The 24,401-nt window shown below is 40.3% G+C and overlaps 1 protein-coding gene across 1 annotated transcript in view; it reads left to right on the top strand.

Moving 5' to 3' along the window:
- Window positions 1-24,401, top strand: part of LOC132778841 (probable acyl-CoA dehydrogenase 6) — a 49,957-nt gene that overhangs the window by 19,032 nt on the left and 6,524 nt on the right. Inside the window, exons 3-8 of the mRNA XM_060782245.2 lie at window positions 10,328-10,457; window positions 14,257-14,363; window positions 15,197-15,364; window positions 17,491-17,664; window positions 21,108-21,269; window positions 21,375-21,525. Coding sequence (XP_060638228.2) covers window positions 10,328-10,457; window positions 14,257-14,363; window positions 15,197-15,364; window positions 17,491-17,664; window positions 21,108-21,269; window positions 21,375-21,525 — 892 coding nt within the window. The remainder of the gene's footprint in view (window positions 1-10,327; window positions 10,458-14,256; window positions 14,364-15,196; window positions 15,365-17,490; window positions 17,665-21,107; window positions 21,270-21,374; window positions 21,526-24,401) is intronic.

Genomic DNA, 24,401 nt, shown 5'->3' with positions numbered 1-24,401 from the left:
ATTGCAGGGAAAATATAAGAGGCCCCTGAATCAAGAGCATATTTGTTCCTGTTTGAATGAGTTGGTAGAAGCTCGCAATCACGACTTATTATACTACCCATTTTACCTAGAGAGATCGACTTTTTGCTCTAATTGTACCTATGAGACGATATTCCTGAAAGAATTCTCTTTCCCTTCTGCTTGCCAACCAGAAGACACATGCATCCTCTGAATGTGAGATTCCAGGTGTGACTTGCAGGCATATAATAAATCAGCAATAGATAATGACAAAAAGTCATTTTAGAAGTATTTAGGTAGTCATGTGATGCACATGCGATTGGGGATTATGTACAAGCCTTGGTCTTAGAAAGAGCATTATGATTTATCTACACAGTACTTTGACACCACTTTAACTGCGGTGGCAGAGCTCCCAGTGGTGCAACAGATTAAACTTTGTGTTGGCAGGAATGAAGACCAACAGGTCAGAGGTTCAAATCCGGACAAGTGTGGATGAGCTCCCTCAGTCAGCTCCAGCTCCCCATGCGGGGACATGGAAGAAGCCTCCCACAAGGATGGTAAAATATCAGTCTCTGGGCAACGTCCTTGCAAACGGCCAATTTTCTCATACCAGAAATTACTTGCAGTTTCTCAAGTTGCTCCTGACACACACAAAAAAACTGCCATGGCTTATTGCTATGGAATCATGGCAGTTGTAGTTTCTTTAAAGGGCTTTATTCTTCTCTGCCAAAGAGTGCTTGTGCCTCACCAAACCAGCTTCCATGGTCCTGTAACAGTAAGACAGGTCAATTAAAAGTAATGTCAAACTGCATTGTGTTTATCATGTAGCTGCACTTTACTTTTCGCTTTATTACTATTATTATGAAATGTGGATGTTATGTGTTTATTGTATGTATGTAATTTTACCTTATTTATAGCTTACTTCTGTTATCTATGTTCTCTTTGCTTATCTTGGTTTTCTCAGCGGCCTGATTCCTCAGCTTCTTGACCTTTGGCTTCCGATTGTTGATGTGGCTTCTTTCTTGTCCCAGTGAATAACTCACACTTTTTTCTTTGCATCATATAGAGACTCACTGAAAGGGTGGCTGGGCGAAGAATTCCTTTACCTGCTAGTTGGGTCCCTACCTTAAGTATGTAAACCATGAATTTTGAGGAATCAGAGAAGAAAGGGGAATGAAGACAGTGGGGCAGTGGACTTGGAAGTCTTGGGCAACAGGAGACTGCAGGCAGGGTATTATCGGCTCTACTTGCAAATTTGAGTAGATCAATAGGTGCCACTCCAGTGGGAAGGTAATGGCACTCCATGCAGTCATGCTGGCCACATGACCTTGGAGGTGTCTAAGGACAACGCCAGCTCTTCGGCCTAGAAATGGAAATGAGCACCATCCCCCAGAGTCGGACACGACTGGACTTAACTTTTACCTACTTGCTAGTGCCAAGAAAGGTGGATGGGCAGTTGTGTTATGTCACAGATAGCCACATCTAAGCCAGATTGTGCCTCTTTGTCAACACCCCGAGACTGAAATTTTGCTAGTTTGTAGTGCCTGAGGCTGATTGCTCTATCCATACCTTGAAACTGAACCAGTGAAAAGGATCTAGGAGTCTTAGTAGACCACAAGCTGAACATGAGTCAACAGTGTGACGCAGCAACTAAAAGGGCAATGCAATTCTTGGCTGCATCAATAGAAGTATAGTATCTTGAATGAGGGACATCAGAGTCCTACTCTATTTTGCTTTTCTCAGACTTCATTTGGAATCCTGTATCCAGTTCTGGGCACCACGGTCCAAGTAGGATATTGACAAACTGGAATGTGTCCAGATAAAAGCGACCAAAAAGATCAAAAGTTGGAAGCAAAGCCCTATGAAGAATGGCTGAGGGAGCTGGGTATGTTTAGCTTGGAGAAATTATGGCTGATGGTCAGTGCTTTTTAGCAGGGGAATGTATTTCCTTGGAGCATGGTAGCATTCTTTCTCTGTAGGATTTTAAGCAGAGGCTGGGTGTCCATCTGTTGTGAGTACTTTGATTGCTTATTCCTGCATGGCAGAAGGTTGGACTGGATGACATTGTGGTCTCATGCAACTCTGTATTTCTGTGATCATAGTGCTAGATCCCATTCATTGTTCCTATTTCAGTAGGCAATGCTTTATTGGGACATGTCCTGTGTATACATAGTACCTTGTTGCTACAGATCCAGAATTCATTTACCATCTTTGGCTCCCCAATCCTAGACTTCATACCACCAGCTTCAGCCTTAGCCTGTACTTGCTTTCAGGAGCTCCTTGGCCACACTTGGCCCGAGATATTGATTTCTCAGTCTTAGTCATACAAAGGTATGACATAATCACAGCAAAATAGTGCTTCTGACTTACTGATATGCAAAGTAGAGTTTGTGACGTGTGTCTCCTCATATAAGCAATAGCCTAGATGACGGGAAGTAAGTGCTTTTGGCTTACTTCCCAATTCAGTCTATACAGCTGGAAAGAGAGGGTATGCATAACTATTGTTTTATGACCACCTTCAGTGAAGTATGACTAATTTCCTCTGGATCATCCCACTGTGGTTACACATATGTTTTTAATAAATAGATCATAAGTTCACAGCACAAATAGCCTGAGGCAAGGCCCATGAAATGCTTGGACATACGAATCTGAAGGAGTTGTACAGTCTCATAAAGCATGGACAGCACTGGAAAAAGAAAGTGTTTGTATATTCAGTAGTTTGCTGTTCAATCTGAGATAAAATCTGTTATAATTAGTGCTGTAGTCAAATTTCAGTATTGACATTATAGTACTTGTGGTTTAACTGTGCAGCATATTTGGCTCGATCTCATTGTGTATTGTTTAAACAGAACTGTTGGAAAAGAAGAAGACTGGTTTCATCTTGAGAGGTTATAGTCTAAAACAGTACACAAAGAGATATGACAAAGGAAGAGGAATGGATCTAAATGGTAAACCGTGGCCCATGGAGGCAATTGGGCATTAAGATCAATTTTGCTAAGACCTCCCAGAAGCATATGTCATAATCATAATGTGGGAGGGATAGATTATCTTTCTGATTCTGGATTTCAAATATATTTGTGTGTACATTTTAACCAGATTTTGGTCATGGAACTGGATCAACTCAAGACTTTCCTCTACCCTTTTTCCTTGGAAAAACTTTGATTGTGAGAAGGGAGGACAATGTCCAGTCTATCTGAGCATCCATGGCAGCCTTTCTTCTTCTTGTCCCCTTCATATCTAACCTGGGCAGGCATGGTGGGCATAAGAAAAAGAATTTTTCTCATAGCAAATCCAGCTTATGAAATACGGTGCACTATTTGATTTTGCCCATTTTAAAAGAATATTGGAAACATTACTTTGACAGAGATTGTTTTGTCCTCAGATTATAATTCTTGTTTGTCATTAATTCTTCGAGATTAGCGGGTTTTAATGTGGGGTTCAGGACCCCTGGGGGGATTATGAGGAGGTGTCAGAGGGGTTGCCAAGGACCATAAGAAAGCGCAGTATTTTCTGTTGGTCAGTTCCTTCATTGGTGGGGTTCAGAATGTTCTATGATTGTAGGTGAACTATAATTCCCAGCAACTACAACTCCCAAATGCCAAGCCTATTTTCCACAAACTCCACCAGTGTTCACATTTGGGCATATTGAGTATTCCTGCCAAGTTCGGTCCAGATCCATCATTGTTTGAGTCCACAGTGCTCTCTGGATATAGGTGAACTACAACTCCAACTCTCAAGGTCAATGCCAACCAAACCCTTTCAGTATTTTCTGTTGGTCATGGGAGTTCTGTGTGCCAAATTTGGTTCAATTCCATCGTTGGTGGAGTTCAGAGTGTTCTTTGATTGTAGGTGAACTACAACTCCCAAATGACAAAATCATTCCTCCCCAACCCCATGAGTATTCAAATTTGGGCATATTGGGTATTTGTGCCAATTTTGGTCCAGTGAATGAAAATACATCCTGCATATCAGATATTTACATTACAATTCATAACAGTAGCAAAATTACAGTTATGAAGTAGCAACAAAAATAATGTTGCGGTTGGGGGTCACCATAACATGAAGAACTGTATTAAGTGGTCGTGGCATTAAGAAGGTTGAAAACCACTGTTCTAGATGGTCCTTTAGTATAACTGTATACAACTATGTACCATGACATGAGATTTTGCCTTATGGTAGAATGACACCTATCCACATTACATGATATCCAAAGAAAGGAAGTTATTTTGTCACACGAAGCCTGATGGCAGTGTTATCCCTATACTAGGAGCATCCCATTAATTCTAGTGCATTTTGTTCTTTCCCCTCATTGATTGTAGCACATTTATTAGTTTGATGGCATGTTTTGGCAGTTAATTGTGATGTCAGTTTTTTCTTTTAATAATAGGAATTATTGGGGGCAGAGAAAGAGCTTCTGAACCTCATGTGGCCTACAGTTGCCACTTTTCTTGTCCCTAAACTATAGTTATAAATGGTTGAGCATCAAGTTTTTGTCATTTTTTTGTATTCAAAGGGGTACATTTTGTGCTGTCTCTTGTGGACTGAGGTATGATTGGCAGCTTTTGAAAAGAACGGCATTTGCATATGAAAAACAGCTCAAAGTTAGCTTGTTGTGTATTACAAATGGTTCTTTCTAAATTTAGCATTGTTATTAACATGTCAATCATGGATCCTGTTTTTAAAAAACTTACATTTTTCCCTATACCCTCTTTAAGTATGCAATCTTCTTTTAGCATAGCTATTGTCATTTTGGGTTCTTCATGAAAAGTCTTCCATACCTCTGACCTAATGACAAAAGAAACTGGATGATACATTGAAAATACAGATTAAATGCAGACTTCTTAATTGTGTTTAACTTTAAATACTTGAATTTAAGATTGAAAAACAGATTGTAAAATATCTAATAAAATATCTAATAAACACAACTTTCCTGGGTTGTTTTTGTCTCTTGCTTTAAAATTTAACATCTGTCTCTTTTTAACATTTTTGAGTACAGTTTGAGAATAATTTGTTTGACTCAGCACAAACGGATCCACAGAAAACTGACCTAAGGTTTATGTGTTGTTCTTGCTCAGGATGAGCAAATTGTCTCCACTGTCAGGAATTCTGATGAATATGGACAAGCCAAGAGAGAAAGGGGAAAAAAGGGAGAGAGACAAATTTGATTGCTTCATTTAACTCTGATTGTTCACAGATGCGTAACTGTTTTTCCATAGTGTGATGTGCAGAAAAAAGGCACAATACAATTACTTTTAGAGTCGAGGAAATGGAAAGCTGGGGGGAGGGGGCACATGTAAATTAATTGTGGGTGTTAATAGAAAATTATCTCTTCCTGAAGTAAACCATTCTTCCTTTGCACATATCTTCTTGACCTGCAACATCTTTTACTAATTACTGTTGATACTCGAGTATAAACTTACCCGGATATAAGGCAAGGCATCTCATTTGACCATAAAAACTGGGAAAACATATTGACTCGAGTATAAGCCAAGGGTGGGAAATGCAGCCGCTACTGCATTATAATTTGGAAAAAAAAACATGAATGAATTCCTATGCACTTCACATATCTTATTTGTAGTGCAAAAAACACATAAAACAATATAATAGTTAAAATGAAGAACAATTTTAACAAATATAAACTTATTAGTATTTCAATGGGAAGTGTGGGCCTGCTTTTGGCTGATGAGATAGGATTGCTGTTGCTGTGTGCTTTCAAGACTTAGGTTTACTCTGAGCAGGGGCCAGGTAAATGACCTTGGAGGGCTATATCCAGCCCTCGGGCCTTAGTTTGGGGAACCCTGATTTACATCCAATAATCATCATAGTTTATTTTAACTATGCATTTTGTGGGAAATGCTGTATGTATATGAATAAGTGGGAAAGAATGGTGCCGAGAGAGGAGGAGAGGAAGGAGAGCTGGGTTGCTGTACAGAGAGTAGAGGGTCCTGGCAAGAAGGTGTGGGGCTGAAAGAAGCATTTCTTTCATCCCCACACCTTCCCGCCAGGACCATCATCCAAGTATAAGCTGAGGGAGGCTTTTTCGGTATTTAAAAGGGTTAAAAAAACTAGGCGTATACTCAAGTATATACAGTATGTCCTGTAAATTCCATACTTAATAAAACCAAGGTCCAGAATTTAGGATGCAGATGCCAGATATGATGCCAATGTTTTAGCATTTTTCTAAAAAAAAAAAATTGGTTGTGCTAGTGGAAAACAACCAACTGGGATGTCCAGAATCCTTATTTCTCTTTCAGGTTGGTGCATTGATTGTATTAGTGTTTTATCTGAAGCTAAGTCCTAGTTTGTTGCTCCTAAACAAACCAGAAATTGCAAGTCAACTTCAGAGCCTGACTTTAATTTTAGTTTCCTTGAGGATCAAAACCACCAGTGTCCAGGAAACTAGGAAGGAATTCCGTATTATTAGATACACTCTTATAGGTGATGCACCTGCACTTTAAAATGAAAGCAATTTGACACCACTTTAACTGCCCAGACTTAATGCTATGGAATCTTGGGAGTTTTAGTTTTACAAGGTCATTGAAAAATAGAGTTGGAAGAGGCTTCGTGGGCCATCCAGTCCAACCCCCTGCCAAGAAGCAGGAGAATTGCATTCAAAACACCCCCGACAGATGGCTATCCAGCCTCTGTTTAAAAGCCTCCAAAGAAGGAGCCTCCTCCACACTGCGGGGCAGAGAGTTCCACTGCTGAACAGCTCTCACCATTAGGAAGTTCTTCCTAATGTTCAGGTGGAATCTCCTTTCTTGTGGTTTGAAGCCATTGTTCCACATTTCAGGACAGCAGAAAACAGGTCTTTAGCTTCTCTGCCAAAAAGGACTAGTGTCTCATTAAACTACAGTAAGTTGCATGATTTGTGAATTATGTGAATGCACTGATGTGCCTGCCTTGCTGACTCTGAATGTAGTTCTAATTCTCTTTTTTTTCCAACTTGTGGACAGACAACTAATTTGAGCCCAAGATTGGAAAAGATTACCGTATATGTTTGTTTGGTTGTTTGTTAACATACAGCCTCTAGAATCTCTTAACTAGCATGACAGAAAGTAACTGACTATGGTCTGTGGATAGCAGTGCCATGATCTTTGGGGAATCGTCCACCTTCTTAAGTTTCAATTCCACCCTTGTATAAAAATCTTTAGACTGAAGTGAGGAATCATAGAATCATAGAATCAAAGAGTTGGAAGAGACCTCATGGGCCATCAAGTCCAACCCCCTGCCAGGAAGCAGGAATATTGCATTCAAATCACCCCTGACAGATGGCCATCCAGCCTCTGTTTAAAAGCTTCCAAGAAGGAGCCTCCACCACACTCCGGGGCAGAGAGTTCCACTGCTGAACGGCTCTCACAGTCAGGAAGTTCTTCCTAATGTTCAGATGGAATCTCCTTTCTTGTAGTTTGAAGCCATTGTTCTGCGTCCTAGTCTCCAAGGAAGCAGAAAACAAGCTTGGTCCCTCCTCCCTGTGGCTTCCTCTCACATATTTATACATGGCTATCATATCTCCTCTCAGCCTTCTCTTCTTCAGGTTAAACATGCCCTGCTCCTTAAGCTGTTCCTTATAGGGCTTATTCTCCAGACCATTTATCATTTTAGTTGCCCTCCTCTGGACACATTCCAGCTTGTCAATATCTCTCTTGAATTGGTTTGTGCCCAGAATTGGACACAATATTCCAGGTGTGGTCTAACCAAAGCAGAATAGAGGGGTAGCATTACTTCCCTGGACCTAGGAAAGTGGAAAATCCATTTTCAGGTGAATTTAGATTTCGTCAAAGAGTGAACTCTGCCTTGAAGCACAATCAGTGCATCCTCAGGAACATCTAATGCAATAAAACTCCACCCAAGAATGTGCAAAAGTTATCATACTATCAGACCCGCCAACGTCACTGAATGAACGCTGGAATGATTCCACCCAAAATCTTGTCTCATGGAAGTACCAGGCACTAGCTTGTGGTACATTTCCATAATTCATCAAATGCTGGCATTTGCTGCATATGTCTATTCCACTTCTTGACTTTGGAGGCAATAATGGGCTTATGTTTTTCCAGTCTTTTTATTCTATGAAAAACATGCCTTTAAGATGAGTATTTATTAAAATGTTATAACCCTGTGCTGTCAGATGTAAAGGCATAAGAGTCGCCCATAGAAGAACAAAAGCAGGCAAGGATTTGCATGAAGTGCAAATGAGCTAGTATATAAGTATAAATTATGGATAAATATACATTTTTGCTCATCCTTGATAAAAAAGAATGAGCAATCAGTTGTTCAACCATATTTGGAGAACCACACCTTCCCTACATTTCTGTTCTATAGCATTAAATAAAGAAAAGACTGCATGTTTTGAGTTTGGATATTTTAAAGAGTTAGAAATATTTTCCATATTTTTTTAATGCACTATAATTTAGTCATCTCTTGTTAATAAATCTTTTTTTATTGGTTAAAGTAAACAAATGTGGTTTGACTTGGAATGATTTTGGATTGTATTGGCCAATACACATTCAGATGCCTCAAATATTAGGCCTATTTCTGGATATATTTGACCTTTTGATTCAAAAAATGGCACCACTTTTCCCGTATCAGCTCTAGTTGTGGAGCCCCCAGTGGCGCAATGGGTTAATCCCATGTGCCGGCAGGACTGATGACCAACAGGTCAGTGGTTTGAATCCAGGGAGAGCAGCTTGAGCTCACTCTGTCAGCTCTAGTTCCCCATGCGGGGACATGAGAGAAGTCTCCCACAAGGATGGTAAAACATCAAACTTCCAGGCGTCTCCTGGGCAACGTCCTTGCAGATGGTCAATTCTCTCACACCAAAAGAGACTTGCAGTTTCTCAAGTCACTCCTGACATGAAAGAGAAGCTCTAGTTGTAGAGATACAGAATATTTGCCATATAACAGTCTTTATCGGCTTGCCCATAGAAAACCATGATAGCCGTATCTAAGAAACTAGAGCTGATGTGATCTGTCCAATACACTTTTCTGAATCAGCACTCCAAAAAACTCTAGGAACAGACCTAAAAACCAAGACCCTAAGATTTTTTTCTGCATTATATTTAGCTCTATATCACTGCAGCGGGTTTGTGAACAACTGAGAAGGCTATACTAATCACTTTGGGAGACTTAATGAACAGAAAATGGGAGGTGATGAAACAGTGATGCAGAACCCCTACAGTTTCTCTCATCTACTCGCCTCCCAATATGCCTGCTAATTTAGCAGATGTTGGCTACTATTAATTTCTAGAAATATTTTAATTTTAGAGCAGTTTTCATTGTATTAGTAAAACTGGGAAAACCTGACACCCAGGAATGAAAAATAATTGTCTTCTGGATGTTGTTGGGCTACAGTTCCTTTCACCCCTTGCTATGTTGTCAGCCAGTTGCACCCGTATCTTGAGAAGTCAGACTTGGCCACAATGGTCCACGCTCTTATTATATCTCGTATAGACTACTGCAACATGCTCTATGTAAGGTTGCCTTTGAAGACTGTTCAGAAGCTTCAAGTTGTCCAACAGTTGGCAACCAGGCTGCTTACCGGAGCAGTATAAAGACATCCTTCCTGTTATGCCAGCTCCACTGGCTGCCCATCTGCTACCAAGCACAATTCAAAGTGCTGGCTTTAGCCTACAAAGCCCTAAATGGTTCTGGCCCAGATTATCTTTTTGAACGTATCTCCCTCTATGAACCATCTTGGAGAATAAGATTGTCTAGGGAGGTCCTGTTCTCGGTCCCATCTCCTTTGCAGGTGCAGTTGATTGGGACAAGGGACAGGGCCTTTTCAGTGGTGGCCCCTCGGCTATGAAACTCTCTCCCCAGCAAAATCAAGTCAGCCCCCTCCCTCCTGACCTTCAGAAAGAAAGTAAAACATGATTCTGGGACCAAGCTTTTGGCCAATGGTCCTATGCAATAGACTTATGTGCAATAACGGCCGGAATGATCTTTTACTATGTCCTTGGATTATGTGATTTTAAAATTGTGTTTAATGTTTTATTGTTTTTAAATTGTTTTAATGTACATGTCTATTTTATATTGTCTGTTGACGGCATCAAATTGTTGCCAATTTTAAGGTTGCTCGTGAGTCCCCTTGAGGGTTGAGAAGGGTGGGATATAAATATAGTAAATAAAGAAATAAATACAGTGAATGTTGGGTGATGCTGGAAAGTATAGACCAACAATGTTTGGAGAGCTACACATACCCTTATGCCACTCACATTTAAGTAGACCATTGTAATGGCCATTTAAGGGAGAAAAGTAAGAATAAGAATTCAGCAATAAATCAGGCTGCAATGCTATAATTCTAAAGTGAATTACAATTTCTTTTGTCTAGAATATGGCGGCTTGGGTTTGGATTTCTCCTACTGCATTGCCGTGGCAGAAGAACTGGGAAATATTCGATGTGGAGGTGTTCCCATGGCAATTGGAGTGCAAGCTGATATGGCTACGCCTGCTCTTGCAAGGTAACTTTCCAAAGAAAAGTTCCTGGCTCTTTCTATTTTCTTTAGAGTTTCTTTTCTTCAGCAAGCAATAAGGTAAAGGTAAAGGTTTCCCCTGACATTAAGTCTAGTCGTGTCTGACTCTGGGAGGTGCTGCTCATCTCCATTTTTAAGCCAAAGAACCAATGTTGTCCATAGACACCTCCTAGGTCATGTGGCCAGCATGACTCCATGGAGCGCCATTACCTTCCTGCAGAAGCAGTACCTATTGATCTACTCACATTTACATGTTTATGAACTGCTAGGTTGGCAGAAGCTCCCTGGATTCGAACCACCGATTTTTCGGTCAGCAAGTTCACCAGCTCAGCAGTTTAACCCACGGCACCACCAGGCAATACACGCTCCAAAATATTAGAAACAAAAAGAGAGAGTGTTATGCGCAAAATGAAGACAGTGAGGAAAATATAAGATGGATTTGTACATCCATGTAAATGTTATGCGTGTTTTTCTTCAAGGCGTGCAACAAGGTTTGTTGTATTTATCAATTTTCAAGTGAAAAGCTTAGTTGTTTAAGAAAGGATTGTAATATATTGCACTTAATTCTTGTAAATCACCCTATGATAGAACTGTAGAAGACAGTGAAATAAGATAAAATAATGTGGAATTCCCCAGCTTAGTGACTGGATACACTTTTATTAAGAAGACCACAAAGTTCAGAGAGGGATATGACTTTGCTTCCCTCTGAAGATCATAGAGAGCGACTTGCCCAAGGTCACTATACCATGCTAGCTCTCTCACTTAATAGGCATCCTTCTGTCTACTTTATTATATTACTACAGGAAAAGAGATTCCATCTAAACCTTAGGAAAAACCTCCTGATGATAAGAACTGTCCATAGTGAAATATCCTGCCTTGGGGTGCGGTGGAGTCTCCTTCTCTGGAGGTTTTTAAACTGAGACTGGATGGCCATGTGTCAGGAGTGCTTTGTGTGTTCCCTCATGGCAGAATGGAGTTGGCTTGGATGGCCTTTGTGATCTCTTCTAACTCTTTGATTTTATGAATGAGATCAACAAACCAACACCTCCCCCCCCCCCCCCCAATCTTTCAACACATAATATTATGATCTTAAAAGAGATAAAAGTTGGGTTAGAGATGGAATATCCATAGTGACTCATTGTAGCTCCATGGCTGAATAGGGATTCATATCCAGGTCTTCAGAATCCAAATCCAACACTCAGACCACTACAATATGCTGGCTGTTTTCTCCGACTGCACCAGAAACAAAAAAGCAAATAAATATTGACACACTTTTATCAAGACATGTAGCAGAAAGCAAGGCTTAGGGGAGAATGCTTCTAGAACATGGTCATATAGCCCCAAAAAACCTACAACAACCCAAGGCCTGCATATTTTACCTTCCTTGGACCCAGAGCTTTCTGAACCCACAGCCATGTTGGCCAGGGAATCATAAGGGTTGCCATCCCAAAAAATAATGGTTTCAAGCTCTGAAAGAAAATAGATTATCCCTGGAGCATATGGTTTAGAAATATACTGGTAAGCTCTTTTTAATAATTCCTGACGAGTCCTATTGGATGCACAATTTCTAGTGCTTATCCCAGAGGACGTGGCACCTATCTTGGAGTGGAATGTGGCCTTTAAGCAGGCAAGCATCATGTGATTTAATGAAATGTGGATTGTAAAGAATCCACCTGCAGCTGTTCATACTCAAAGCTACACTTTTCCTCTTAACAATATGTTGTAAAGTGTTAGTCCTAATTAGAAACTTTCCTCGCTTCATAATTAATTCAGTTGCACAGCACTCCATGATGCTTCTTTTATTTCCCTGTGTGTTGTAAAAGAAGAACAATTCTCCCTCTCCCACCATATTAAGAGAAAGAACTCTTGGCCCACATTAAATCAGAATTAAGTGCATGCATTAAGCATATTTTCGTTTGGTGCTGGAAGAATCCCATCTGTCACAAAGCAGATTGATTGCTCTGTCAGAGAAATTAAGTGAGTGTTTTTCAGGTACTGAGAAAAACAATGTTTAGATTCTACTGTGATTCCAACTTTATTGCAAAACCCAAATTCGAGTATTATTTCCGAGCAATTATTTATGTCTTTCTCTTATTCTAAGGTTCCTTCCCTAGAATTATCAGAAATAATGGGAATGTCATGAGCAGTGGAACAAATGATATAACAAGTTCTTTGTTTTAATTCTTGTAATGGGCAACAACAAACGTGTTATTCTTTAGAACACTGTAATGAAGAACATGGTACCATTAAAAGTAATTTTCCAAGTTCTTGTGGGAGTAGCACTAAAAGCTTACCCAGAATTGTTCCCTTTCCATTTTCCCCTATAATATGTACAATTGTATATGTGAGAAAAATGTGCACCAGAAGTATCTAGATTTCCAGACCTGGCCCAAAACAAACTGGTTCCAAAAGCCGAATAGCAAAAGCACACACACCTCTCTGAAAAGGTGCATTGAATTCTCAAGGCTTGTCAAATGATTTGGAACAAAAATAGCCCTCAGCACTTCTTCCCATCTCTAGGATTAAAATATAAGAATAAATAATAACAAATATTTGCTACACTTTTACTGAAGGGGCACCGACAGCACCATATTACAACATATTAGGACAGCACCATATTACAACCTTTGAAGACTGAAGATTGTTCGGAAGCTTCAAATGGCCCAACAGGCGGCAGCCAGATTTCTCACCATATCGGCATACAGGGAGCATACAACCCCCTTGTTACGTCAGTTCCACTGGCTGCCAGTCTGTTACCAAGCACAATTCAAAATGCTGGCTTTAGCCTATAAAGCCCTAAACGGTTCCGGCCCAGCATACCCGTTCAAACGGATCTTCTCCTATGAACCATGTCAGAGTTTAAGATCATCTGGGGAGGCCCTGCTCTTGGTCCCGCCTCCTTCACAGGCACGAATGACAGGGATGAGAGACAGGACCTTCTCAGTGATGGTCTCTTGGCTGTGGAATTCCCTCCCTAGGGATATTTGATCAGCCCCCTCCCTCCTGACCTTTCAGAAGAAAGTGAAAATGGGGCTTTGTGATCAAGCCTTTGCAAAACTTGTGCAATATACAAATATGGAGTTACATGCAATGACTTTTGGAACAGCCCGGACTATGATTGTGGATAGTGTGATTAATAATGAAGGTCTTGTTTTAAATGTATTTTATAATTCTATTTTATTAAAATGTTTATTTTAATTGTACATTGTTTTAAGGCATCAAATAGTTGCCTACGTGTAAAACTGCCCTGAGTCCCCTCTGGGGTTTAGAAAGGTGGGGTAGGAATGTCATAAATAAATGCTTATTGGTGCTAGTCTCAGACCATAGATAAAGGCACAGCTATACTGCAGTTTTGACTTATTCTGCTGAAGGCAGCCCATTTATTCTCTAGTGTGTTTCACTACTGTGTTTTCCAAGGTGGTCAGTTTGGTTTCAGGCAGAGACTGAAAAATAGGAAATTAGTAAACCCTGTTGACAGCCCCAAATCAATTTCTGTTTTTCTAGGACCTCAAGCCACTTCCTCTCTTTCCTTGCTTCCTTTCACAGCCAAATGATAAATTTTATTATTTTTCTGGGATATCTTTTGTCCCTCTCCTTTTCAAAGAATTAGGCAGAGAGGTTATTTTCTCCTAGTTTGTTTTTCTTCTGCATTTGTCTGCTCATGGGAATGTAAATAGAAATGTTAACCTGTTCCCTTAAAAGAGGAAGGAAGAAGTCTTACAGAGTGGTTTGTTTTCTAAAATTTTGAAAAGATTAGCAATTAATTTTGTTTTATTTTGTTTTGCAGATTTGGATCTGATGAGCTGAAAAGAGAATTTCTAGTTCCGACTATTGCTGGTGATGTTGTGGCTTGCTTAGGAGTCAGTGAGCCTGGGGCAGGCTCAGATGTTGCAAGTAAGGAAATAAACCATGCATAGGAACTTCATCAAACTATTAAAAATACAGTTTTACAGTCCTCTAAGATTAAAGCAGCAAGCACACATAAAGATTAACTAGAAATGATTCATTGAATCAGTGAAGATTTAATTGATTCTTTAGATTTACTGAAGTTGGATTTAATCTGAAGGAATATTCCCCCCCCCCCTTTATTTTTATACAATCTCGAGGTTTAGTAGGCTGAGAGATAGTGACCACTCTTCATTTTGTATGTTTTCAAGTGATTTTGTTCATGATGTCAGGAGGAGGTGTTCTGTGCAAACCTCACTGAAAATGAATAGAAATGGTTCTCCAGGTATTGACTTGAGTAGTTGGGGGACACATAGGAAACTATGCTTTACACCTTCCATCAGTCATAGCAATCATAGCTAATAGTGATAGCTAATGGAAACAACCCCAAAATAGAGCTACATTGTCCATTTTTGTCTTACAGTCCTGGACTACCATTGGTAGATAAAAAAAATCATAAGAGTTGGAAGATGATGATCATTGTTATCATCACCATAGGTCTTAAACTAACTTGTTTCACATTGGGTACTGTGCATCTTTGGGTGCAAGGGGTGTTATTTATAGTTTTCTGGCTGCTAAATGTTTGGCTTTCAGTGCCCAGGTTTTTTACTTTGGAATAGTGCTTCTCAACCTGTGGGTCCCCAGATGTTTTGGCCTTCAGCTCCCAGAAATCCTAACTGGTAAACTGCCTGGGATTTTTAGGAGTTGTAGACTGGGGCCCCACAGATTGAGAACCACTGCTTTAGAAGGACATGTTTAATTTCTTTTGTATTTTCATATAGGCATCAAGACAAAAGCCGTAAGAAAAGGAGATGACTATATCATAAATGGTGGCAAAATGTGGATTACCAATGGATGCCAGGCAGATTGGATGTGCTTGTTGGCGAACACAAGCGATGGACCTCCTCATAAGAATAAATCTCTCCTGTGTCTTCCAATGAAGGCAGCTGGTAAGAAAACAGATACACCCTACTGTGGAAACTGAAATACCACTACTCAAAAATGAAGTTCTAGGCTGGCCTGGATGTCCCATTAGCTATGGACAGTTTAGCCAGTGTTGAAGTATAATGAGACAAGTATAACAAGTTCTGGAGAACTTCAAGTTGCCCATCTCCACTCTAATCTATTGTAGGTAGCATCTCAGCATTGCCTTGAAATGATAATATTTTCTGAAGTTAACCTAAGAAATATACTCTTTTCTGCAGAGAATGACCAAATGATAAGTTACTATTTAAGAGCAGGAGTGAGAAAGGATCGGAAACAAAAGGGGGAAATATAATATTTTATAGACAGCCTCTTATCTTGTTTTCCTCTGAGTTTCCGTGATCTCTGGTGTATTCATTTGTAACCCACTGTGGTAATAGATAAGTTCAATAAACCACCACAAAAAAAACTTATAAAAACATAATTTGAACATCAAAACGCAGTTGAACAATAGTGCTATCAATCTGACATGTCTTAGTCTTGGAGGCTGGCCATCTGAACTGTAGACAGAACTTTGTTTTTCTGTCCTGTTCTTGGGTGATATACCATGGGATTCTGCAAAATGAATAAAATGTTATTTGCTGTTACAACAAATCTTGATAGGCTGTCTGGAAGCCCCATGAAGATGGGTGGATATTTTTCTTTCCAAAATATGGTTAAACTTAGCATCAGTTTCAGGAATTTGAAAAGATGTTGATCATTGGGTGAGGGGAGAAAGAAGTAATTTGGAAAGACATGGGCAACAGCTGTATCCATAAGGATTATAGAATCATAGAGTTGGAAGAGACCACATGGGCCATCTGGTCCAACTCCCTGCCATGCAAGAAAAGCACCAAGTACCCCTAAGAGATGGCCATCCAGCTCCTGTTTAAAGGCTTCTGAAGTAGGAGCTTCCACTACACTCCAAGGAAGAGAGTTCCACTGATTAACAGCTCTTACAGTCAGGAAGTTCTTCCTAATGTTCAAGTGGAATCTCCTTTCCTGTAATTTGAATCCATTGCTCTGATTTCTAGTCTCCAGGGCTATGGAAAACAAACCTGCTCCTGCTTCCTTTTGACATCCTTTCAAATATGTATACATGGTTATCATGCCACAGAACCTTCTTTTCTACAGGCTAAACATACCCAGCTCTTTAAGCCATTCCTCATAAAGCATGGTCTGCAGACCTTTGATCATTTTAGTTGCCCTCCTCTGGACACCTTCCAGCCTGTCAATATTTCTCTTAATTTGTGGTGTTCAGAATTGGACACAGGATTCCAGGTGAGGTCTAATCAAAGCAGAATAGAGAGGCCCCATGACTTCCCTTGATCTACACCAGGATCCTCAAATCTTTTAATCAGGGGGCCAGTTCATGGTCTCTCAGAAGACTGTTATATAAATGGATTCCTATGCACACTACATATATCTTATTTGTAGTTTTTAAACAATAATACAATATTTAAAATGAAGAACAATTTTATCAAACATAAACTCACCAGTACTTCAATGGGAAGTGTGAGCCTGATAAGATAGGCAATGGTGTAGTACTGGTGAAGCCATATTTTCATTGGAGACCACTGGTGGTCCACGGATCACAGGTTAGGAACCACTGGTTTCCACAGATGGACATTTAGATAATTGAAGGAGTGAATAAGTTATCCACTAATCATATTTCTAAAATTCTCCTTTGCTACTTACATATTCTGTAAAAGCAGTTTCTGTGTTATGCATTAATATGCAAATCTGATGCTCTGACATTTGTAAATTGAATAGTCATCTTACTGAAACCAGCAAAAAGTTAATTTTTTTCCAGATTAGGAAAAGCAAAACCTTTCAAGTTCTTGAGAATCCTAATTTGCTAATTAATCATGACAGTGCCATTTCTTTAACAAATTAAGTAGATGTGCGCACACTAACCTTATCTTAGAGATTTTAAAACACTTACATACTTTCTTAAATCTTGCATTTTATTATGCTAATGATCTGAAAGCCTCAGTTATACAAAAAATGACAGAACCTTGTTGCTGCTAAGTGTTTCTCTTAAGAAAATATCACAGTTGCTGCCGGCAATGATAATTTCCTGTAATTTATTTAATGGAAAATTCATTTTCAGGTGTTCACGTTGCTAAGAAAATTGACAAGATGGGCATGAGGTCATCTGACACAGCGCAAATCTTTTTCGAAGATGTTCGAATTCCCAGCAAATACCTCATTGGGGAGGAAGGAATGGGTTTTATGTACCAAATGTTACAATTCCAAGAGGAGCGCATGTGGGGCGTAGCCAATGGTAAGTCAGGAGCCATACCTTTTGGCAGCTAAGGAGAGCATTTCTTACATAACAGCTTGCAAAGTTTATTTTGGTGGCAGGAGAAAAATGGTTTCTTTGGGCATTTTAAAAATCAAGTTCTTGCCAAAAACAGACCGTTTCTGTATGCATCAGCAAAGCTCTGGTTCCCCCCACCCTCTTGGATCTTCTCATTTCCATAATGTCTTCAGCAGCGTGACCCATAGCCATCCCTAGGAGATTTATGTACCAAATATTTGACAGTGCAAGACCATTATTCTGAGGCCTTGCAGTGTCAAAAATATAATGCAATCTCTTTCATACATACACTTCTTAGCTCTTTTAATCAAGGCAGCGTGCTTCTGTTGTGCCTCCTTCTCCTTCCCCCTCTGATGGAGGGGAGGATGGAATAAGAAGGAAGGAGTGGTGGTAAAATATTAATAGAAGACAATTGTGTTTTTGCAACATCTTTAGTTTTCTCTGCCGAAAAGTATTGGTGCCTCAGCATATTGCAAATCCCATGATTCCATAACATTGAAAGCACAGTGATTGATTCTACAGTGTAGATAAATCATGGGCAAACTTTGGCCCATGCCTTTAACTCCTAATTATGGGAGTTAAAGTCCAAAACACCCGGATGGCCAAAGATTGCCCATGCTTAGCCTAGATGCACCCAAAATTCAGCAAAAGGCACAGGAAAATTGCACATTAAAGCCCTTGTCTAGAAACATCTCTGGTCTGTCTTTGACCCCATGTACGATGAAAGTACATGAAGCAGGAATGGGGAACCTTTGGCCTTGTCACAAACTATTGCTCATGCTTTGTAACACTGATGAGTGTTTTTAGTAAGAAGATCTGAAAGTCTTCATTACCCCTCATGTAAATGGAATTGAAATAGCCAGTGGAACTGAAAAAAATGTAGTTGTAAAGCTACAGGGTGAGGCAGCATAACTTCCTTTTTTCAAAACTTAAAACCCATTGTATAAATCAGAATTTTTTAATTTTTTTATAATGTAGGCGCATACCTAAAGTTTTGTTTTACGTAGATTTGAAGATCAAATTAGGTAGGTGACGTCCCCCATTCTCCATACACTGAGTAAACCGATTTCTGGCATTTGTCATGACTCTTGCCAGCATAACAGGTGTTATGTTGGCAATTTCTTCCTAGATATTGGTCTTCAAATCTTGTAAGGTCCTTGGACATAAACACGGGATTTCAAAATAAAACCCATAGAAAAAAATCACAAGGGGCCAAATCTGGAGAGCGGGCCAGCCACTCCAAATCCACTTGAAAAGTAGGCCTCAACGGTAAAAGCAAGCTCCTCACTGTTCCAACGCATGATGGCAACTGAACTGTGTCAGGACAAAACTTTATACTCCCGCCTCTCGAACTAGACCACTAGTGCTCCGCTACGTCTTCAACCAACTGAATGGCATGCATTTTAAAAAAGGAAGTTCTGCTACTGCACCCTGTATTTGCTGAGAGCTTGTTGACTAAAACTGAAAACAAACAAAATAAGCTTTTTGTGTAGTTATTCAATAAATTGGCATCCTGCCATCCTCCAGATGGCATAAATAAGCTGACATAGGTTGGATCTACACCAGTGGTTCCCAACCTGAGGGTCCCCAGATGTTTTGATCTTCAACTTCCAGAAATTCAAACAGCTGATAAACTGGCTGGGATTTCTGGGAGTTGTAGGCCAAAACACAAGTTGAAAACCAGTGATCTACACTGTAGAATTAACGAGCACAACATGCCACTGGCAGAACAGGTTATACTCTTGTGTTGGCAGGACTGCTGATTGATAGGTCAGCAGGTTCGAATCTGGGAAGAACGGGTTGAACTACCTCTGTCAGCTCCAGCTCCCCATGCGGGGACATGAGAGAAGCCTCCCACAAGGATGGTAAAACATCAAATATACGGGCGTCCCCTGGGCAACATCCTTGAAGATGGCCAATTCTCTCACATCAGAAGCGACTCAAGTAGCTCCTGACACACACAAAAATTAATGCAGTTTGACACCACTTTAACTGCCATGCCTAAGTGCTACGAATCATGGCAGTTGTAGTTTTAAAAGCCTTCTCTGGCAAAAAAAATGCTTGTGGGGTAATGAGGCTGCAAATCTATTGTTGCCATCTGTTTCACAGTGATTATTCAGGGTTTTTCTTGTCTCCCTTCCATTCTTAAATATAAATAAATAAATCCATTTTGAATTGCCAATTTTGCAAGTTTATTTTAGTTTTCATTCGTGCAGTAATTAGCTCTCCAGCTTTGTCTTGGCAGTGGAATAAAAGCTTTGCTAGAAAAGGAAGTTCCCGCCTCATCTTCTTTTCTGCTGACTGAAGAGGTAGCAAGATTGAAAAATGGAGAAACTGTTCTATTTACCTCAGTAGCAGTTTGCTTGTTGGAAATCTAGCAAAAGGTTCCTTGAGAATGCAAAGTTTAAATGATAAAATAGCAGGAAAGCAAATGAAATACAAAAGCTGGGATATTTTCAAATGAAGGTGAGAGAATTTTTTTTTTATCTGTGCAGAAATAGCCAGGAAATGGGAAATAGTGACACGAGATATCAGAAACTTCATCGGAGACACTAAGAGTACATTTTCTGAAATATCGATTCTTTTGAGAGCTTGTTTGTGGCACATAAATTATGGCTCAGCAAAGGACCCTTTTCAGTGGGAATAATACATTTTAAATAGTAATAGGAAATGCCATATAATTTTCTTTTCCCAGCTATAATTTTCCTCGAGACATTTTATAACAGCTTCCCTCAACCTGATGATCTTCAGATGGTGTAACAGATAAATTGTGTTATACCATACCATTGATCATGTTGGATAGGGCAGGTAAAACTGAGCAGGATCGTTGATAATTTGGAGGGCTCTCATTGCCATAAGTTGAAGTAGACTTGATGGCAGTTCACAACAGGGTATCATAGAAACATAGAGTTGGGAGGGACCACAAGGACCATCCAGCAAATGTTTTAGCTAAAGTATGCTGGTGTTTTTAGTCCCACTCCTTTGTGTTTGTCCTTGCCCACCCTGAAATCTTACCCCCTAAAATTTAATTCACCCTTGAGCTAAAACAGCTTCTTTTCTATTGTCACATACAACGGTTTCCACTGAAATCAGTTTATAGATTAATTTGCTGTTCACAAACCTGTGGCATGACTGTACAGATGTGACAGAATCACACTGAGTTCAGGAAGTCCTCATTTAATCCTAGTTCTGTGACATGCACCTGGTCCTTTTATGCCATGTTTATGGGCAGGTTATGGGTACATGTTAAAGCATATACATTACCCTTTTAATGTGTTTCCACATACACTTCCGCACCCTTTCAGGGCTTGTTGAATGTATGCTCTTTCTGTCATTTACTATTCTCCACCTTTTGAGAAAAGACATCAAATAAACCAATTTTCTCCTTTTGTTCCTTTTTTTTTTAGTTCTGGTACCGCTTGAAAATATAATACAAGAAACCATAGATTACACACGCCAGCGTAAAATTTTTCATCAGCCAATACTTGAAAAGCAAGTAGTGCATTTCCGTCTTGCTGAATTAGCAACCGAGGTGGAACTCCTTCGTTCCTTGCTCTATCGGGCGGTTGGTGAGTGTCATGAAGTTTGGTTTCAAATATTTGTTTGATATGAAAATGCATGCTTTACTAGACGTGGATGGGCAACTTAAAACCTGACTTGTGCTTTTGTTCTAGCCTCTTATATAAATGGCAATGATGTGACCAAGTTTGCATCCATGGCTAAATTGAAGGCAGGATATCTGGCCCGGGAAGTTCCAGACAGCTGTCTCCAGTTCTGGGGAGGAATGGGGTTCACCAATGAGGTTCTTGTAAGCAGACTTTACAGGTGAGTGAATGCCTTGTGATCAAATATACTCATGAACTATGCTTTAATATTCAGCATTTTTACATGGAAAGTTCCAAATCTTCAAATGGTTAACCAAGACTTCATGGTTGGGTGCATGGAAGAGTGTCTTTCCAGCTTTCCCTGCTCCAGTGGTCTCCAAACTTTGGTCTCCTGGATGCTTTAGACTTTGGTTCTTACAATTCTGATTGTTGGTCAAACTTGTTGGTCAAACGTGTTGAAGTCCAAAACATCTGGAGGACCAAATTTGAAAACCATTGCATCCCAATCTGCTTTTAAGACTTCATTGCTAAAATCCAAAAGGGACAATCTAAGTGAAGAGGCCACACAAGACAGTCTAGATCAGGAGCTCTCAAACATTTTTAGATGCAGAGCCATTTTTGAAGCACAAGCTTTTCGTGGAGTCCCAATAAATGTCTATATATTATATTATATATACTATATATACATCAGGCATGGGCTGGGCCAGTGGAAGATGGATGGAGAGTGTTGGCATGCACTAATTCACAAAGTGCAAAAGAAAGAAAAGAAAGAACAGTACAATATTTTAAAAGAAGAACATTTTAAACCTTCATAAACTTAACAATATTTCAGTGAAAGATTTCAGGGGCTGCCCAGTCCAACCCCCTTCTGCCATGCAGGAGAACCACTATCACAGCACCTCCTGTGTGGTGGGAGGCAAATAGAGTTTTGGAAGCAAAGAAAGTACGTCTTGGCGGCAAGGAGAAGAGTCTGGGCGGTGAGGAAGGCAGGTGATAATTTCTTAAGAAGGAAATAAGAGAAAACAGGAAGCAGCATGGGGCTGCTGAGCCCCTCCCTATCAAGTGCTCCACTGAATACAGTTTGAGAACCCCTGATCTAGAGTCTAGCCTCAAAGCTCTGGTCAGATTCATAAACATGTCTTGCTTGATTGAGTCTATGCATCTGCTATATTGCCTTCCTCTTTTCCTATTGACTTTTAACTTATCCAGCCTTATTTTCTTTCCTAGCGAGTCAAGACTTCTCATGATATGGACAAAGTACAACAGTTTCAATTTTGTTGTTTTAGCTTTTAGATACAGTTCAGGCTTTCTTTGCTCAAGGAATCATTTATTAGTCTTTTTAGCAGTCCATAATATCCATAGGAATCTTTACTAGCATCACATTTAAAATTGTTTTCTTTTTCATCCTATTAGGTTTCTTTACTGTCTAGTTTTCACAACCATTCCTAGAAATGGGGAATATGATAGCATAAACCAGGGGTTCTCAAAGTTTTTCACCAACGGAGCCCTTTTTAAAGCAAAGGTTTCTCGTGGAGCCCCCAAAAAATCTTTAGATATTACATATTTTATTATATATAATGAATATATATATCAGGCATGAGCTAGGCCAGTGCAAATGTTTATGCATTATACTGTATATATTATATTTAATGCATGCATGTATGTGTGTGTGTATCAGGCATAAGCAAACTTTTTGACCAACATAAAATTAGGTGGAAGACCTTAGGGGCCATCCAGTCCGGTTCAACCCCCTTCTGCCATTCAGGAAAACCACAGTCAAAGCACCCCTTGGGTAGTGGGAGGGAAATAGGGTTTTGGAAGCAAGCAAGGTGGGGGAGGGGAAGGATCTGGGCAGTGAGGGAAATGAGGAAAAAAGACTTCTCAGGTTGAGGTAGGTGAGGAAAACAGGCTTTGGTGGCAAGGGAGCAGAGGGATAGGGGCGTTTTGCAGCAAGGGAGGTGAGGAGAGTGGGAAGAGCAGGAAAGAGGAGGGAAAATCCAACAGCATTAAAAGGAACATATTACTTATATTCTCCAGCAAAGGATCACCGCCTTGTCGTGGCGCTGGAGCTTGAGCACCTCAATGATGTCATGAGCGAAACCGTGAAGGGCCACCCAAGACGGGACGGTCGTGGCAGAGAGGTCAGACCAAGCGTGATCCCTGGGGAAGGCAATGGCAAACCACCCCAGTATCCTTGCCAAGAAAACTAAATGGACCAGTACAACCAGAGATATGTCGGTATGCCATTGGAAGATGGGATTGGAAGCTGGGGTGAAAATTGCTGGAAGAAACATTAACAACCTCAGGTATGCAGATGACACCACTCTGATGGCCGAAAGCGAGGAGCTGAGGAGCCTTCTAATCAAGGTGAAAGAAGAAAGCGCAAAAGCTGGGTTGCAGCTAAACATAAAAAAAAAAACCCAAGATTATGGCAACAAGAATGATTGACAACTGGGAAATAGAGGGAGAAAATGTGGAGGCTTTGTATTTCTAGGTGCAAAGATTACTGCAGATGTAGACTGTGGCCAGGAAATCAGAAGATGCTTACTTCTTGGGAGGAGCAATGTCCAATCTCGATAAAATAGTGAAGAGTAGAGACATCACACAGGCAACAAAGATCCGCATAGTCAAAGCCATGGTATTCCCTGTAGTAACCTACGGATGTGAGAGCTGGACCTTAGGGAAGGCTGAGCGAAGGATGATAGATGCTTTTGAACTGTGGTGTTGGAGGAAAGTTCTGAGAGTGCCTTGGACTGCGAGAGGATTCAACCAGTCCATCCTCCAGGAAATAAAACCCAACAGCTCATTGGAGGGAAGGATACTAGAGACAAAGTTGAAGTACTTTGGCCACATCATGAGGAGACAGCAAAGCCTAGAGAAGACAATTATGCTGGGGAAAGTGGAAGGTAAAAGGAAGAGGGGCCGACCAAGAGCAAGATGGATGGATGGCATCCTTGAAGTAACTAGACTGACCTTGAAGGAGCTGGGGGTGGTGACGGCCGTCAGGGAGCTCTGGCATGGGCTGGTCCATGAGGTCATGAAGAGTCGGAGACGACTGAACGAATGAACACCAACAACATTACTTATGTTCTGAAA

This window comes from Anolis sagrei, chromosome 6, assembly GCF_037176765.1.
Source record: "Anolis sagrei isolate rAnoSag1 chromosome 6, rAnoSag1.mat, whole genome shotgun sequence".
Classification (NCBI taxonomy): Eukaryota; Metazoa; Chordata; class Lepidosauria; order Squamata; family Dactyloidae; genus Anolis; species Anolis sagrei.
The sequence above is the reverse complement of the archived record's forward strand: the minus strand, read 5'-3'. Positions and strand labels throughout refer to the sequence as shown.